Genomic DNA, 17,855 nt, shown 5'->3' with positions numbered 1-17,855 from the left:
GAGACAGGGGCCAGGAGAGCCGAAGAGGGACCCAAGAAGAGGAGGATCTGGGCTGCTCTGTGCAAACCACTGCACAGGGCAGGTAAGTATAATATGTTTGTTATTTTTAGAGAAAAAAACAAGATTTTACAATCACTTTAAGGACTGAAGTCACACCAGCCACTCAAGGGTTACTCTTCCTGCTTTCCTGCTACACGGGTTAAGCAAAAGTCCCATCACAGCTTCATAAAACTCACACATCCTTGTACTTGCCATAAAAAACTGGTTTATTACAATAAAAGTTTAATAACACTCACATTCACATAGGTACAGTTGTGCTCATAAGAATTTGGCAGAATGTATGATTTCTTGGCCATGTTTCAGAGAATATGAATGATAACACAAAAACTTTTCTTTCACTCATGGTTAGTGTCTGGCTGAAGCCAAGTATTATCAATCAACTGTGTTTACTCTTTTTAAATCATAATGGCAACAGAAAATACCCAAATGACCCTGATCAAAAGTTTACATACCCCAGTTCTTAATACCGTATATTGCCCCCTTTAACATCAATGACAGCTTGAAGTCTTTTGTAGTATGTGTGAATGAGGCTCTTTATCTTCTCAGATGGGCTGTCTTGCATGAACTGCACGTTTGAGATCTCCCCAGAGTGACTCAATGATATTGAGGTCAGGAGACTAAGATGGTCATTTCAGAACCTTCACTTTATTCTGCTGTAGCCAATGACAGGTTGACTTGGCCTTGTGTTTTGGATCATTTTCCTCCGGTGGGGCATATAAGGGTGCAAAAAGGGCATTCCTAATATGGAAGGACGTTTTTTCCCAACACTAGACTGAACTTGTATAGCGGCATTATATTGTCAGACTATTGTTCAGCGATTTGTGCATTCGGCTTTTTGTGCTTAGGACTATGTCTTCCAAACAAGATACCACAAAAACCTCACAAAAGGTACCAAAGATTCCACCTCTAGGCGCTGGAAACTCCATTCGTGCCTCCACAATGTCATCCTTGCCTGAAATACCAGTTGGGGCAAGCCATGGTGAGTCATTGGAACAAATTGGTTGTGCAGCTGCTTCTCACATTTCAGCCCCTGTATACGTGACTGAAGATTCCTTTTCCTCCACCCTGTAGGGCCTAGAGGGAAGATTAGTGGCTTTAATCGCATCCTCCATCCAAATGGATAGGAAGCGTGTTAGATCCCCCTCCCCCACCTTAGACCCTTTACAACAGTGGGTACAGGATGAGGTGTTACCCTCAGGCAATCAGGAGGAAAAACAAACCGAGTACTCCTCTGCGGAGGAAACAATGGTAGATGAACCCTCGCAATCTGGGTAATTGCTGGTACAATGTCTTACGGAGATGGTTCGTTCCACTTTCATGCTACCCCTAATGGAGTCAGCTGAAAGTTCGGTTTCTTCCTTGGGTTCCTTAAAACCTTCACATCCTTTGCATGTGTTTCCTGTCCATGCATTACAGAAAGCTTATTTATGCTGAATCACCCGGATAAGCATTTTCTCCCTCCAAAGAGATTCTCAGTTCTCTATCCCATGGAGGAGAAATTCACCAAAAAATGGAAAGTACCAGCAGTTGACGCTGCGATTTCCAGTGTGAATAAAAGTCTAACTTGTCCAGTAGACAATGCACAAATGCTTAAGGATCCAACAGATAAAAGATTGGAATTCCTGCTAAAATCCTCTTTTTCTTTGGCATTTGCCATTACTCAGCCTGCAGTCGCTGCAATAGGCATCTGTCAATCCCTAAAGGACCAATTTAGACAGGCCCTTAAAGAGCATCCTGTACAGCAAGCCTGGGATTTGACCGAGCTACCAAGAGCATTATGTTTTGCCATAGACGCCATTAAAGATTCTATTCACCAGACGTCACGCCTTGCGTTAAAAAATTGGTCAGCCAAAGCACCATGCAAAAAACTCCCGACTGGTTTTCCCTTTCATGGGGATCAGCTATTTGGGGATGATTTGGGGATGATTTGGACAAATATATCCAAACAATTTCCAGTGGGAAAAGTACTCTTTTGCCAGTCAAAAGAAAGAGTAAACGCCCTTCATTTAGGCGGACTGTTTCTCCTACGCCAGGGGCATCCGCCTCTAGGCAGTGGCGACGGCCTCCGCCATCAGACTATAGAGGAAAACGTCAGGGTCAGGCCCAGGCACATAAGAAGGCCTGGGGCAGGAAAACTGCAAACAGAATTCTAAAGCCTCATCATGAAGGGGCGCCCCCCCTCGCCAGGGTGGGGGGAAGACTTCTGCAGTTCTCAGAAGTCTGGCAAGAGGAAATTCAGGACAGATTGGTCATCTCCACAGTAACTCTAGGGTACAAACTGGAATTTCAGGACTTTCCACCGTCTCGTTTTTTATTAGGTCAAACGTTCCAAAAGATCCAGGAAAAAGGCAATCTCTGTTTCGGGCACTAGACCGATTAATGGCTCAGGGGATGATCATACAAATCCCCACAGAAGAGCAAGGTTTGGGGTTTTATTCAAACCTCTTTACAGTATCAAAACCGAATGGAGATACCAGACCAATTCTATATCTAAAAAATCTAAATCAGTTCCTGAAGATCCGCTCCTTTCACATGGAGTCGATCAGGTCAGTGGTTTCTATCCTACAAGGAGGAAAACTTCTGCTGTCTATCGACATCAGAGATGCATATTTGCATGTCCCTATATTTCCCACTCACCAAGGGTTTCTGCGGTTCAAGGTAGAACAGCAGCATTTTCAGTTTGTAGCCTTGCCCTTCGGGCTAGCTACAGCACCCCGGGTGTTTACAAAAGTTCTGGCCCCATCTCTAGCCAGGTTAAGGGCACAGAGCATAACAGTCTTGGTGTACCTAGACGATCTATTGCTAATAGACCAGTCGGTGGCTCGTTTGGAGCAAAGCGTGCGCATTACAACCAAATACCTGATCTGGGTTGAATTCTCAAACTAGAGAAGTCTTCCTTAAAACTGCTAAAAAGGCTGGAGTACTTGGGTCTGATCATAGACACAGCCCAGAAAAAGGTGTTCTTGCCTTAGGCAAAGATCAACTCCATATGAGAGCTGGTGCGAATGGTCAGGTCGAAAGGAGATCCCTCCATTCACCTTTGCATGAGGTTGTTAGGAAAGATGGTGGCTTCATTCTAAGCGGTTCCCTATGCCCAGTTCCATTCGAGACTGTTACAAAACAGTATCCTGTCTGCTTGGAACAAAACGATTCAAGCTTTAGACTTGCCAATGCGGCTGTCCCCAAAGGTGTTCCAGAGCCTCAGTTGGTGCTTGGTATCCGGGAATCTGTAGAAGGAAAAACCTTCATACCAGTTACCTGGAAAGTGGTAACGACAGATGCCAACCTTTCAGGTTGGGGAGCTGTACTGGAAAAGACAACTGTCCAGGGACAGTGGTCCAGAACCAAAAAAGCCTTGCCCATCAACATCCTAGAGATTCAGGCAGCGTGTCTGGCTCTGAAGCCCTGAACATTCAGGTTACGGGATTGTCCTGTCAGGATCCAATACAACAATGCAACAGCTGTGGCCTATATCATTCACCAAGGGGGCACTAAGGGTGACGCAGCTCAGAGAGTGGTGGACCATATTCTAGCTTGGATGGAAAAGGATGTTCCTTGCCTATCGGCAGTCTTCATTCCAGAAATAGAGAATTGGCAGGCGGACTACGTGAGTCGCCAGCAGCTGTTCCCGGGGGAGTGGTCCCTTCACCCTGAAATTCCTTCTGGCTATATGCCAAAGATGGGGGATCTCGGACATAGATCTTTTGGCGTCCAAGTTCAACATGTAGTTGGTAAACTTTATGTCAAGGACAAGGGATCCACTCGCATGCGAGACAGATGCGGGGTCAGTTTTCACTGAGTTAGGCTTTATTCCCTATTCAGTTGCTGCCACGGCTTCTTTGCAGGATCAAGCTTGAAAGAAAGCCGGTAATTATTGTAGCCCCAGCATGGCCCAGAAGGTCCTGGTATGCAGAAATCGTAAAGATGGCGGTGGAGGATCCATGGTCCCTTCCACTATGGCCAGACCTACTCTCACAGGGGCCGATATTTCATCCTACCTTACAAACTCTAAGTTTGACGGTTTGGCTATTGAAGCCCACTTTATGAAGAGACGTAGTCTCTCCAGGTCAATGATTTCCACCTTCATTAATGAAGCCGGCTTCCAGAGTTATATATTATAGACTCTGGAGGGCTTATGTTTCCTGGTGTGAATCCAAGGGTTGCCACCCTCGGAACTATAACATAGGTAGAATTCTTGTTTTTTTCTACAAGTACAAATGAAGCTGGCTTTGAGTACTATTAAGGGCCAAGTCTCGGCTTTATCGGTCTTATTTCAAAGACCACTTGCTTCGCATTCTTTGGTCCAGGGTTTTTATACAAGGAGTAATGCTGCTTATTCCGCCAGTTAGACCACCCTTGGGACTTGAACTTAGTTTTTTGTCGGTATTGCAAAAACAGCCCTTTGAGCCATTACAGCATACTCCCTTGGTCCTTCTGACAAGGGAAATAGTGTTTCCGGTTGCTATACCCTCTGCAAAAGTTATCGGAGTTGGCCGCTCTTTCCTGTAAAAAAGCCATATTTAATTATTAAGGTGGTTTTAGGTTTTCACCTATGCCAAGATATTGTCCTACCGTCGTTTTTTTTTTCAAAACCAGGGTCTAGGGTAGAGAACTCTCTACATTGTCTTGCTATAGTGAGAGCAGTCAAGGTCTATTTAAAGACAACTGCTCAGGTCTGAAAGACTGATGTTTTATTATGCTGCCAGAGGGTCCTAGGAAGGACAGGCAGCGTCAAAATCCACTATTGCTAAGTGTATTTGGCAAGTTATAATTCAGGCCTAATGGTTAAAAGGTAAGATTTCACCTTTCCATGTCAAAGTGCACTCTACTAGAGAGGTTAGTGCTTCTGGGGCAGTGCATCACAAGCCTCCATGGCTCAGATCTGCAAGGCCGCAACTTGGTCTGCAATCCATACATTCACCAGATTTTATTAAGTGGATGTAAAAAAGGGCATGAGGATATTGCCTTTTGGGTGCAGTGTGCTGCAGGCAGCAGTATACAGTGGGGACGGAAAGTATTCAGACCCTCTTAAATTTTTCACTCTTTGTTATATTGCAGCCATTCGCTAAAATTATTTAAGTTAATTCTTTTTCCTCATTAATGTACACACAGCACCCCATATTGACAGAAAACACAGAATTGTTGACATTTTTGCAGATTTATTAAAAAAGAAAAACTGAAATATCACATGGTCCTCAGTATTCAGACCCTTTGCTGTGACACTCATATATTTAACTCAGGTGCTGTCCATTTCTTCTGATCATCCTTGAGATGGTTCTACTCCTTCATTTGAGTCCAGCTGTGTTTGATTATACTGACTGGATTTGATTAGGAAAGCCACACACCTGAATACTCTGAATACTTTCCGTCCCCACTGTAGGTCCTCAAGTCTGTTGGCGCCCTACGGGTTGTGTCTCCCTCCCCTCAAATAGCATTGCTATGGGACGTCCCACATAGTAATTACTATAGTGCTCTGTGTCCCGTGATGTACGATAAAGAAAATAGGATTTTTATAACAGCTTACCTGTAAAATCCTTTTCTTGGAGTCCATCATGGGACACAGGGGTCCCGTCCCTCTTCTTCTGGGGTATATGTATATTGATTTGCTACAAAAACTGAGGTGTTCCCGGTATGGGAGGGGTTATATAGGGAGGCAACTTCCTGTTTAGGATGTGCCAGTGTCTATCACCTGAAGGTGGTCTAAAAGCACATAGTAATTACTATGGTGCTCTGTGTCCCGTGATGTACTCCAAGAAAAGGATTTTACAGGTAAGTTGTTATAAAAATCCTATTTTTTCTTTGTTGAAGTTGCTCTGTGAGTTTTTTTACACTGTCAGTATACATGATAACAGTGCTTAGCAGAGTTATTTTATTCCTTGTACAGTATAGCACCAATCCCAATGTAAGTAGTAAGTTCTGGCCACTTAGGGTCACAACGGGGAACAGTGGTATAAAAACTCTGCTTGACCCTGTCACAGAAAGAATTATCTAGCTGGAAGGATTTTTCTAGCCAATCTCTACTGTTTCTAATCTCTAAGGTTGCCTGATAAAGCCTCTCTGTCTTCTATGAGTAGGAATTAGGTTTCTGCTACCAAGGTGAATGCTGCAAGTTTGAAGTTTGCAGTTCCAGCAAACTTTGTGCAGATTCACCCTGCACTGCACTGCATAACTTTTTAACAATGACCAGCAGGCTTAGAATGGCCAGTAAGGTTACTTTTGGATAAGCCAGCCCCATCAGCATAAATACGGGCACTGAGCAAGCATAATGTTAGTCAATTGGAAGTTGCTGTATAGAATGTATAGGGAAAGCTGTCAAACTGAGTAGGGAGGTATTCTGGTGAGAGGGAAACTGCACTTTAATTCCGATGCATATAATTCTGTGCTATCAACCCACTTGCTCTTTTTTTTTTTCATTTTCTTACTATTAGGGACTTTTTTGTCTTTGCATTTTGGGGTCAGTGGTACTTTTAGCTGCTGTCCTATCCATAGCAATTTTTTTGTTGCTAGGCATGCCTTTTAAAAAAATGGGCCTTCTTTTGGATGGGGGAAGGAGAATTGGAGTGCTCACTTATTTTATGGGCATACTGGTTGTCATTTTATGTTGATGGGGCCTAATTTAGGTTAAACATTTTTTTTTAAATGGACTTTAAGGGTGTGGGTTGGAGTTTTTTTTGGGGGGGTTATTTTTTTATGTTTTTAATTTGGGGGTGCTCAACATGCATTACTCACTTGTTACTCACCATCTGTTGTAGTTGCTTTTGTTAGCAGCACACTGCTGCATTGTTTGAAAGAAAAAAAAAGTGCTAGAACAGTGTGCTCCTAAATCACCTCACATTATCTCACTCATATTTACCACACCTGCTGCTGGACAATTTTGCACTATCATGACCTCTGCGGTCTCCTAATGCTCTGCGAATTTTGCATCAATGAGAACAAGAACAGCTACAGCGAACTTCTGGCTAATTCTTTCTGCTAGTCAATGCGGGCTACTTGATGGTAAAAAAAACATGTGTCACTTCTAAAACCACCTGAAACGAAGCCTTTTTTTTATAGAAATGAATCAAATTGGGGTTCTGCAGCTTTATTTAACCCAAGCCAATTGTAAAAGAAAAATTAAATTCAACAGCCACACGTGCAATGTCAGTGTACACTGTTGTTGACTGTCTGTAAAATTTGTACACCACACACCCTTTATCCACCAAGCATTTTATTTGAAAGATTCGTGTTATTTTCAGTGTTTTCCTCAAAGCTCCATAAAAAGAGACCCTCTACCCGTTGTATGGTATTTTTAAAATTTTTTTTCCTATTGGTATATGTCCCTCATGGCAGTGCCCCACTTCCCATACATTTTTGAGGACAATAGTTTTCCTATCAGCCCTAAAAATGGCCAGAATTTAATAACATGATTTGCTCACCTTAAACTTCAAGAACAAACATGCTCATTTGCCCGATTAAAATGGAGTAAAGTAAACCTTTGTATGCATTCACATGGTGAATTATTTACATTTCAAACAGGTATTTTAACAATGTATGAATTTATGTAAAGTTTGTATTTGTTTCTGAGGTATTCTAAGAACCAATTAAGAGTATTTCCATTCATGAATTTGTATTCTTGCTGTATGCCAATGCCATCTTTGCTTTTTGCACAGTTCTGAAGGATGCCATAGATGAAGTGTTGCCTACTCTTCTAGAAGAAGGAGTGCTGGTGTACTATCTGAACAGAGATTCTTTTAATGATGGAACACACAGTCTACTTGACAAAATAGAAGCTACTTCTGAAGATGCAGTCCCAGAATCCTTCAGATCAGATATTTCTCCACAATCCCCTGCTCTATATATTTACACGTCTGGAACTACAGGTTTATTTATGTCTCTCTTATATTGATTTGTTTTAGTGATAATGCTGAGTTTCTTTACTTAAACATATTAAAGTAGTTATATGTTAAGAGACAAAAGGGCAAAACAAATAGCCTAAAAATAAATTTTTTCTAGGTCTGGATAAAGCAGGAAAGGGTTAGTAAAGCTGTCGGTCTTTATTGCTGTTTGTCCCCAATGGGAGATCCTTGTATTTCCGGTTCAAAACATAACCAAAAATGAGAAGAAATTTAATAAAGGTAAGGGTGTCTTGGGAAAGATGGACTGAGCTCCATGGAAAAATTGACAAAAAAAGCAGTTGCTTTGGTTTATCTCCGATGCAAGCCTTGTGAGTGCCTCTCTATCTGTTTTGGGTTTGTATGAATTTTTTGCGGGTGAGCACCTGGGCGTCTACCTCACATATAGTGTGGTGGCTACCCTTAGGGACTACCAAAGGTAAGGAAATTTTCCACCCTCAACAGTTGTTACTTTGACCAGGTATATCCCCATTAAGAGAATTCCCCTCTGTTCTTCCTGCTATGGTAGTGTTACTGAACTCCAGCAGAGAGAGATCAGGTCTTCTGCCTTGCCGGACAGAGCTTTGCTGTGTGGCAGAGCTGTAGAATTCTCATAACCTGTGAAGCTCATAAAGCCAACTGAACCTCATATAGTACAGCACTTAATGTGTTAACCCCTCATAAATGCTCAAATAAATCACACAACAAAAGAATAATGACGTTAACATAAATGAAAAAAACAAGGATTGGCAGTGTGTGCAGAAAATTTGGTCAGTGCATTTATCAATTGTGATTATCAAATAAACATTTTTTACTCCATACTTGGCCTGTCATTCAAAAATCCTGAGGGGTTACACTGTGCCTTGTGCACTAGGTTTTCTTTTGTTTAACATAAATGAAGAGCTTCTAAATAAACATAAATCTGTACCTGGACATGTATACAAATACAGTATGTCCAAAGCTCCAGCAACCTGTGATCAAATCTGCAAAGTGTTAATTCAGAACAAATACAAACCACCAATTCTGTCCTCCTGTGCATCTCTCAATTCCCAATAACAACAAATTCTTCCACCCTGTGTTCAGTTCTTCTGTGCATGAAATACAATCCACAGATAATCACCTTCACCAGTTAAAGCGGTGGTAAACTCTAAAAAAAATAAAATAAATAAATGTGGTCCCCTGCAAGTTAATGTCATAATGTGCTAGTATGTATCTCATACTAGCACAATATGAAAGACTTACGCTAAAACAAAGCCCTCCAGTGGTGTGCTGTCACTGCTGCCAGAGCTTTCTTCCTTCTAAAGCCCTCCAGTGGTGCGCTGTCAAAACTGCCAGAGCTTCCTTCCATTGGCAGTGTGTGCAGAAAATTTGGTCTGTCCATTTATCAATTGTGATTATCTAATAAACATTTTTTACTCCATACTTGGCCTGTCATTCAAAAATCCTGAGGGGTTACACTGTGCCTTGTGCACTAGGTTTTCTTTTGTTTAACATAAATGAAGAGCTTCTAAATAAACATAAATCTGTACCTGGACATGTATACAAATACAGTATGTCCAAAGCTCCAGCAACCTGTGATCAAATCTGCAAAAGTGTTAATTCAGAAAAAATACAAAGCATCCATTTCCGTCCTTCTGTGCATCTCTCAATTCCCAACAAATTCTTCCACCCTGTGTTCAGTTCTTCTGTGCATGAAATACAATCCACAGATGATCACCTTCACCAGTTAAAGCGGTGGTAAACTCTCTAAAAAAATAAAATAAATAAATGTGGTCCCCTGCAAGTTAATGTCATAATGTGCTAGTATGTATCTCATACTAGCACAATATTAATGACTTACCCTAAAACAAAGCCCTCCAGTGGTGCGCTGTCACTGCTGCCAGAGCTTCCTTCCTTCCATGTGCACAAGAGTCACGGTCGCAGACAGCACTCTCAATGGACTGCACGTTCGAGTATGCCACCCATTCAGAGCACTGTGCGCATGTGCCAGTGACATCACTGGCTGCAAAACATATGAGTATCTCCTAAATGGTGCATATTAATTAATTTTACCTACAGGTAAGCTTTGTTCTAAGCTTACCTGTAGGTAAAAGTGACAAAACAGAGTTTACTACTACTTTAAACAGATCTGCACTCACCAGACAGTAATGCCTGTCTCTTTCAAAATAGGCACAAGTTCTCAAATGATCCAAAAATGTATCCCCATCTGTCTGTTTCCTCAGGACTCCATGAAGGATGAGTCACCCACAAGTCAAAAAAGAAGACTCACATTGTGTAGTACGTTGCAACAAATATCTTTTAAAGGAGAAGTACAGCCAAAGACAATCACAGCTGGTCACATGTAAACAGACTTGCTGGTTATGGGCATTCCTTTCCTCACACGTTGTCTCTGTGTGAGGAAAGGAGAGCCAATAACCGGCTAGTCTGACAGGGATCAGTAAGTACATTGTTTACACTGATAATCAGGGCACTGATCATCAGTGCAGCTCATCAGTGCCGCCTCATCAGTGCTGCCTCATCCGTGCAGCCTCATCGGCAAATAATAAAAATTACTTATTTGCTAAATTTTATAACAGAAACAAAGAAAAACTTTTTTTTTTTTTTTTCAAAATTTGCAGTCTTTTTTTCATTTAGCAAACCATTAAAAACCCCAGTGGTGATTAAATACCACCAAAAGAAAGCTCTATCTGTCTCAAAAAGATGATAAATATTTCATATGGGTACAGTGTTGCATGACTGAGCAATTGTCATTCAAAATATGAAAGCACTGAAAGCTGGAAATTGGCCTGGGCAGGAAGGGAGTGAAAGTGCCCTGCATTGAAGTGGTTAAATCAATTGAGCTGGCTAGAACTAGTTCCTGAGGCAGTCTATTCCATATTTTCAAAGCTTTTTTGCTGAGAAAAAGCCTTCCCATGTGCCAAGGTAAACCTCTTTTTCCTCTAGACACCTATAGTTCCCCCTATCCTATAATTGCATTCACACTAAATTTACTATTTTAACAATGTACAGTATGTATATAAAGTACTGTGCAAAGATTTTAAGCAGGTGTAAAAAACTGCTGTAAATTAGGAATACTTTCAGAAATAAAAGTGTTCAGAGTTTATTTTTAATCAATTAACAAAATGAAAAGTAAATTAACAGAGCAGAAATCCAAATCCAATCCATATTTGGTGTGACCACTCTTTGCTCTTTAATTTTTGAAGGTACTCAGCAGGTAGGTTGTTCAAAACATTTTGGAGAACGAATCGCAGATCTTCTTTGGATGCAGGCTGCCTCAAATCTTTCTGTTTCTTCATGTAATCCCAGACAGACTCAATGTTGAGATAAGGGCTCTGTGGGGGACAAACAATCAGGACTCCTTGTTTTTCTTTACACTGAAAATGTCATTGGCTGTATGTTTGGGGTAGTTGTCCTGCTGCAGAATACATTGTGGGCCAATCACATGCTTAGCTGATGGTATGGCAAGATAGATATGTACCTGCCTTTATATCTCAGCATTGAGGTTTCCAATGATCTTAACCAAATCTCCAACTCCATTTGCAGAAATGCAGCCCCAAACTTGCAAGGAACCTCCACCATGCTTCACTGTTCCCTGCAGACACTTATTATTGTACCGCTCTCTCCAGCCCTTCAGTGAATAAACTGTCTTCTGCTGCAGGCAAATATTTCTCATTTTGACTCATCAATCCAGAGCACCTGCTACCATTTTTCTGTACCCCAGTTCCTATATTTTTGTGCATAGGATGTGGCAACAAGGCTAAACAACTCAACTATGCTCGAAAACATAGGAACTGGGATGTAGAAAACTGTCAGCAGATGCTCCGGACTAATGAGTTAAAATTTGAAAGATTTGGCTGTAGCAAGAGGCAGTTTGTTCAGGAAAGGCTGAAGTGTAGTACAATAATAAGTGTCTGCAGGCAACAGTGAAGCATGATGAAGGTTCCTTGCAACAGTTTGGGGCTGCATTTTTGCAAACAGATTTGGAGATTTGGAGAGGATCAATGGTGTCCTCAATGCTGAAAAATTCAGGCAGATATTTATCCATCATGCCATACCATCGGGGAGGCCTGTGATTGACCCCAAATTTATTCTGCAGCAGCACAATGACCCCAAACATGCAGCCAATGTCATTAGGAACTATCTCCAGTGTAAAGAAGAACAAGGAGTCCTGGAAGTGATGGTTTGGCCCCCACAGAGCCCTGATCTCAACATCATCGAGTCTGTCTGGGATTACACGAAGAGACAGAAGGATATGAGGCAGCCAACATCCACAGAAGATCCGTGGTTAGTTCTCCAAGATGTTTGTAACAACCGACCTGTGTGCAAGTGTACCTAGAAGAATCAATGCTGTTTTAAAGGCAAACGGTGGTCACACCAAATATTGATTTGCTTTGGTTTTCTCTTCTGTTCATTTATTTTCTATTTTGTTAATTGATAAAAGTAAACTTTTATTTCTGAAAGCATTCTTAAATGACAGCATTTTTTCACACCTGCCTAAAACTTTTGCACAGTGCTGTATGTTGATCATATCCCCCTTAAAGTGACACAAAACAATATCCTTATTTTCCAAAAATAATTCATACACATCATTTCTTGTAACGTCCTCTGTGAGTTGCAATGACTCTCCTTTTTCCCTTTACTTCCATTTGTTTGGAATGAGCCATGCACAGTATTTGCAGTCAAGTGCACTACATGTCCCTAGTGCATCTTGCGAGTCCCTCCTACATACAGAGGGACCATGGAGAACGATAAATAATAAAATGGAATCACACAGGGAAAAAGTATTCAACGTATTAAGAAGGGAAGGTGCAAAAAGACATGGAAAGCCAAGACACCAGCTGAAATATATTAGTAATTAGAAAGCAATCCTGCCCCTTGTCAGTGCAAACTAATAACAGCTGGTTCAGTCTCAATTGATGGCCAATAAATAGGTGTCTCATAACCAAGGCCTGATGGTGACCCCTAGAGTTAGAGACAGCTGACATCCTTCTGTGTAGAGTGGGTTGCAAGGCATGGTGGGTGTAATGCAATATGAAATAGTGGGTGCCAGACAATTTTAAAATGCAAAGAGATTTATTGTCTCTTGAACAGAACTGGTGGAGAGAGGGTTAGGGCCAGGACACCCTTGAGTACATGCAATGATGATTAACAGACTCCAAGACTTCTATAGAAAGACAGCTATACTGGTGAAGGCCTCGAGCTGGACACCAATTCTGTATAGGTGGGACTGCCATCTCCTATGGCAACAATCTTGTAGTAGTTACTAAGGGCAATTGTCCTCAACTATTTGCAACACGAACAGTTCTCAGCTCACTCCACAATCACTCACTGTGGGTCTTCACTCAATGAGCTTTCACTGTTAGCACTCAGTATCTTCCTCAAGTGTCACCCCCACTTCCCTGCTGGGTTCCTGGCTTGGCACTCACAGATGCTCTTCAAGCGTCACCCCTGCTGACACGCTAGGTTCCTGGCTTGGCACTCACTGGTGCTCCGCAAGCGTCACCTCTGCTGTCCCGCTGGGTCCCTGACTTGGCACTTGCTGAGGTTTTCCAACTTCTTCACCGTCCCCCGCTGGTGAAAAGTTTGCTCTGGTACTGTCCTCAGCTTACTCATGGTGGTCTCCGGTAAGAAGGTGGATGGTCCCTTAGTGGCGACAGCTTCCCCTCTACCTCTGACCACAGCCCCAGCCAGCGGAACCGCTACTTCTTGTTGGACTACAAGCCCACAGTCCCAACCCTACACTGCTCTCCTGCTTCTGGATAGGCCCTCAGACAGCCTAGCAACCAGATGTCCCAGAGATAGACCCCAGGCTTCTGGCCTAGCAGTCCAGGGCAGCATAACACACATCCACCCAGACAGCCATACAGGTGGCACAGAACCCAAATCACCTGACTCCACCCAAATTAATAGGCTCTCCCAGCAGGCCAAGGGACTTAAAGAAACTCCTGCCAATTGGCTGAGACCCCCATTCATTCATAATATGTCCTTGCTATTCCCTTGTCTTATCCAATGTCACCAGCTATCATGCCATCTAGCGACATTAGAGAGAAGTGCAGCAATGCCTAAACTTCAGGGTGCTACACTTATTGTTGCAAAACATACTGATTGCATTGGTTACAGAAGTATTTCTGAACTTCTAAATGTTCCTGTGAGCACTATTGGGGCCATAATCTGGAAGTGGAAAGAACATCATTTCACCATAAACCAGCCACAACTAGGTGCTCCTTTGCATGATTTCTGACAGGGGAGTGAAAATAATTATCAGAAGAGTTGTCCTAGAGAGAAAGAAAGACCTGTAATTAGCAGGTACAATTCTTTCAAAGAAAACAATAAGTAATGCACACAACCACCTTGGCCCATATGCATGCTCACCACGCAAGACTCCATTGCTGAAGAAAAAGCATGTTAAAGCATGTTTAAAGTTTGCTGCACAACATTTAGGCTGGGTTCAAACTGGAGAATGCAGCGGCTCACAGCAGGAGTCCAGTGCATCTTACAGTAATTCACCATTTCAGGTCTGATTTCAGCCTGAATTTTTGGCTGAATTCGGACCTAAAACTGACCAAAAGACACACAGGACTCCTGTGCAATTAGCACCGGATCCGCTGTCGAGATGTGTGAACTGGCTCCATAGAGAGCCGGTCATAATCTCCTGCTATGCGAATTGGATGTGGGGAAAACCGCATCCAATTCGCAATAAAGTGAACCCAGCCTAAGACAAGCCTGTGAAATACCGGGAGAATATTGTCTGGTCAGATGAGACTAAAATTTAACTCTTTGGATGCCATACTACACACCATGTTTGGAGGTCAAATGGCACTGCACATAACCCCAAAAACACCCCCATACCAACGGTGAAATTTGGAGGTGGGAACATCATGTTATGGGGCTGTTTTTCAGCATATAGTACTGGCAAACTTCATATCTTTGAAGGAAGGATGAATGGAAAAATGTACCAAGACATTCTTGATAAAAAATCTGCTGATGAAGATGAAACAAGGGTGGACATTTCAGCAAGACAATGATCCCAAACGCAAAGCCAAGGAAACATTCAATTGGTTTCAAAGAAAGAAAATAAAGTTGCTAGAATGGCCCAGCCAATCACCTGACTTGAATCCCATATAAAATCTATGGAAAGTACTAAAGATCAGAGTTCATAGAAGAGGCCCACAGAACCTTCAAGATTTGAAGACTTTGTGGATGAATGGGCCAAAATCACACCTGAGCAATGCATGTGACTAGTTTCTCCATACAGGAGGTATCTTGAAGCTGTCCTTACCAACAAAGGACTTTGTACGAAATATTAAAAAAATTTCAGTTAGCATGTTCAATACTTTTTCCCTGTGTCATTCCATTTTATTACACATAACTTAATTTCTAAATGTATTTGTTTTGGTTTCTTTGTATGTATGGAGTGCATGGGTTGTTACCGACATGTGGTGAAAATTTCATGTCAATATCACCTTTAGCAATATATTTACCTAGAAAAATAGTGACGTGTTCAATACTTATTTTACCCGCTTTGTATATACACTATATTGTCAAAAGTATTGGGACACCTGCCTTTACACATACATGAACTTTAATGGCACCTCAGCCTTCGCCTGTAGGGTTCAATATTGAGTTGACCCACCCTTTGCAGCCAAAACAGCTTCAACTCTTCTGGGAAGGCTGTCCACAAGATTTAGGAGTGTGTCTATGGGAATGTTTGACCATTCTTCCAGAAGCACATTTGTGAGGACAGGCACTAATGTTGAATGAGAAGGCCTGGCTTGCAGTCTCCGCTCTAATTCATTCCAAAGGTGCTGTATCGGGTTTAGGTCAGGACTCTGTGCAGGCCAGTTAAGTTTCTCCACTCCAAACTCGCTCATCCATATCTTTATGGACTTTGCTTTGTGCACTGGTCCAAATCATTTGGTGGAGGGGGGATTATGGTTGGGGTTGTTTTTAAGTGGTTGGGCTTGGCCCCTTAGTTCCAGTGAAGGGAACTCTTAAGGCGTCAACATATCAAGACATTTTGGACAATTTCATGCTCCCAACATTGTGCACAAAGCAAGGTCCATAAAAGATATAGATGAGCGAGTTTGGGGTGGAGAAACTTGACTGGCCTGCACAGAGCCCTAACCTCAAACCAACAGAACACCTTTGGAATAAATTAGAGCAGAGACTGTGAGCCAGACCTTCTCCTCCAATATCAGTGCCTGACCTCACAAATGCGCTTCTGGAAGAATGGTCGAACATTTCCATAGACACACTCCTAAACCTTGTGGACAGCCTTCCCAGAAGAGCTGAAGCTGTTTTAGTTGCAAAAGGTGGGCCAACTCAATATTGAATCCTACAAACTAAGACTGGGATGCCATTAAAGTTCATGTGCGTGTAAAGGCAGGTGTCCCAATACTTTTGGTAATATAGTGTGTGCGTGTGCGTGTATATATATATATATATATATATATATATATATATATATATAATAAATAATATGTGAATAAGTTCAGTTCAGCTAATGTTTCCTCATAACTGAGCTCCTCCCTGCCTCCTATTATTTCGGTTACTTCTCTCTGCACTTTCTCCGGTTCTCCAATTTTTATCCTTTTTGTGAACTGGTGCCCAAAACTGAATTGCATATTTAATAAGGGGTCTTATTAATGCCCTGTACAGGAGCAGGAACTATGGGGGAGATTTACTAAAACTGGAATGTTCAATATCTGGTGACTCTCCACATAGGAACCAATGAGTTTACAGGTTTTATTGTCAAAGCTTAACTGAACAAGCTGAAGTTAGAAGTTGAATGATTACCATGCATAGCTGCACCAGATTCTAAATGCTCCAGTTTTAGTAAATCTCCTCCTATGTCTCTCTCCCTGGAGTCTTTAACTCTATTAACCTCCCTAGTGGTAATCCAGAGTGTGGCTCAGGGTTAATTTTCAGTACCAAAAGCGGTAACCCCGAGCCACACTTGGGATTACACCGCAGTATCCACGTGCAGGTACTTACCTTGTCCCTAGAATCCCGCAATGTACTCCCGCTGTGTCCTCCAGCCGTATCCTCTGTCCGATGCCTCTGTGTTTTGGATTCCATTCCCTGCGAGCGTCGGGACGCATGGGGGCGGAACCAGCGGCAAATTCAAAAAGTACAAAACATAACACACTCACACAATATATTGTAATGTTTAGGATTACATTACTGTATCAAATTATTTGACCTCAGTTTTGTCCCTAGTGCTTCGTCCGGGGCCCGGCCTGCACTTTTACCATTCTTTCTGCCTCAAAACTTGAGAACGTTCATTGCATCCAAAAAGCACCCCTCTACGCCCCTCTATGTCAAAAGCGGTTTTAAACCAGCTAGAAAACAGCGGTAGTGAATTAGAGTCACTTGCAGAATTGAGCGATAGTGATTAGTGGGGAAATTCGTCATTAGACACTGAAAGTGACGACAGCGACGATTCTGCGACTGAACTCAGTGATGTGCAAACGTGGTGCTCTATTGACTGTGACAGATCACGCAGTACCCCCAAGATTCCCATTCCCTGGAGCATCTGGTATGAAAAAGAAAAGAAAAAAAAAAAAGACATTTAAGACGACAACCCCTTGGCATACTTACAACTATTTCTGACCGGTGAGGTTATTGAAAAAATAGTTACGGAGACAAACTGGTACCAAGAGCAACAATTAGCTACTACGCATCGAAAGTTTCCAAGAAGCAGAAAGTGGGAACCAGTGACCAAAGATGACATTTGGAAATTTCTGGGCCTAATAATACTTCAGGGAGTGGTGGGGAAACCCTTGCAGAAGTGGTATTGGACAACGAATAAATTACTTGCCACTCTGTTTTTTGGCACGGTCATGTCAGAGTACAGATTTTCCCTGCTCATGAAATATTTACACTTAGAAAACAACGAAGAATTTGATGAAACTACTCATCTTG

The 17,855-nt window shown here is 42.1% G+C and overlaps 1 protein-coding gene across 2 annotated transcripts in view; it reads left to right on the top strand.

The window, feature by feature from the left end:
• The window catches only part of LOC141131547 (long-chain fatty acid transport protein 2-like), a 352,210-nt gene that overhangs the window by 269,947 nt on the left and 64,408 nt on the right, over positions 1–17,855 (top strand). For both annotated transcript variants that reach the window (XM_073618930.1, XM_073618931.1), the window contains one exon: positions 7,710–7,919. In XM_073618930.1, the coding sequence (XP_073475031.1) occupies positions 7,710–7,919 (210 nt within the window). The remainder of the gene's footprint in view (positions 1–7,709; positions 7,920–17,855) is intronic.

The sequence above is a fragment of the Aquarana catesbeiana genome, linkage group LG03 (genome assembly GCF_042186555.1).
Source record: "Aquarana catesbeiana isolate 2022-GZ linkage group LG03, ASM4218655v1, whole genome shotgun sequence".
Lineage (NCBI taxonomy): Eukaryota > Metazoa > Chordata > Amphibia > Anura > Ranidae > Aquarana > Aquarana catesbeiana.
This window is presented reverse-complemented; position numbering and strand designations above follow the sequence as displayed.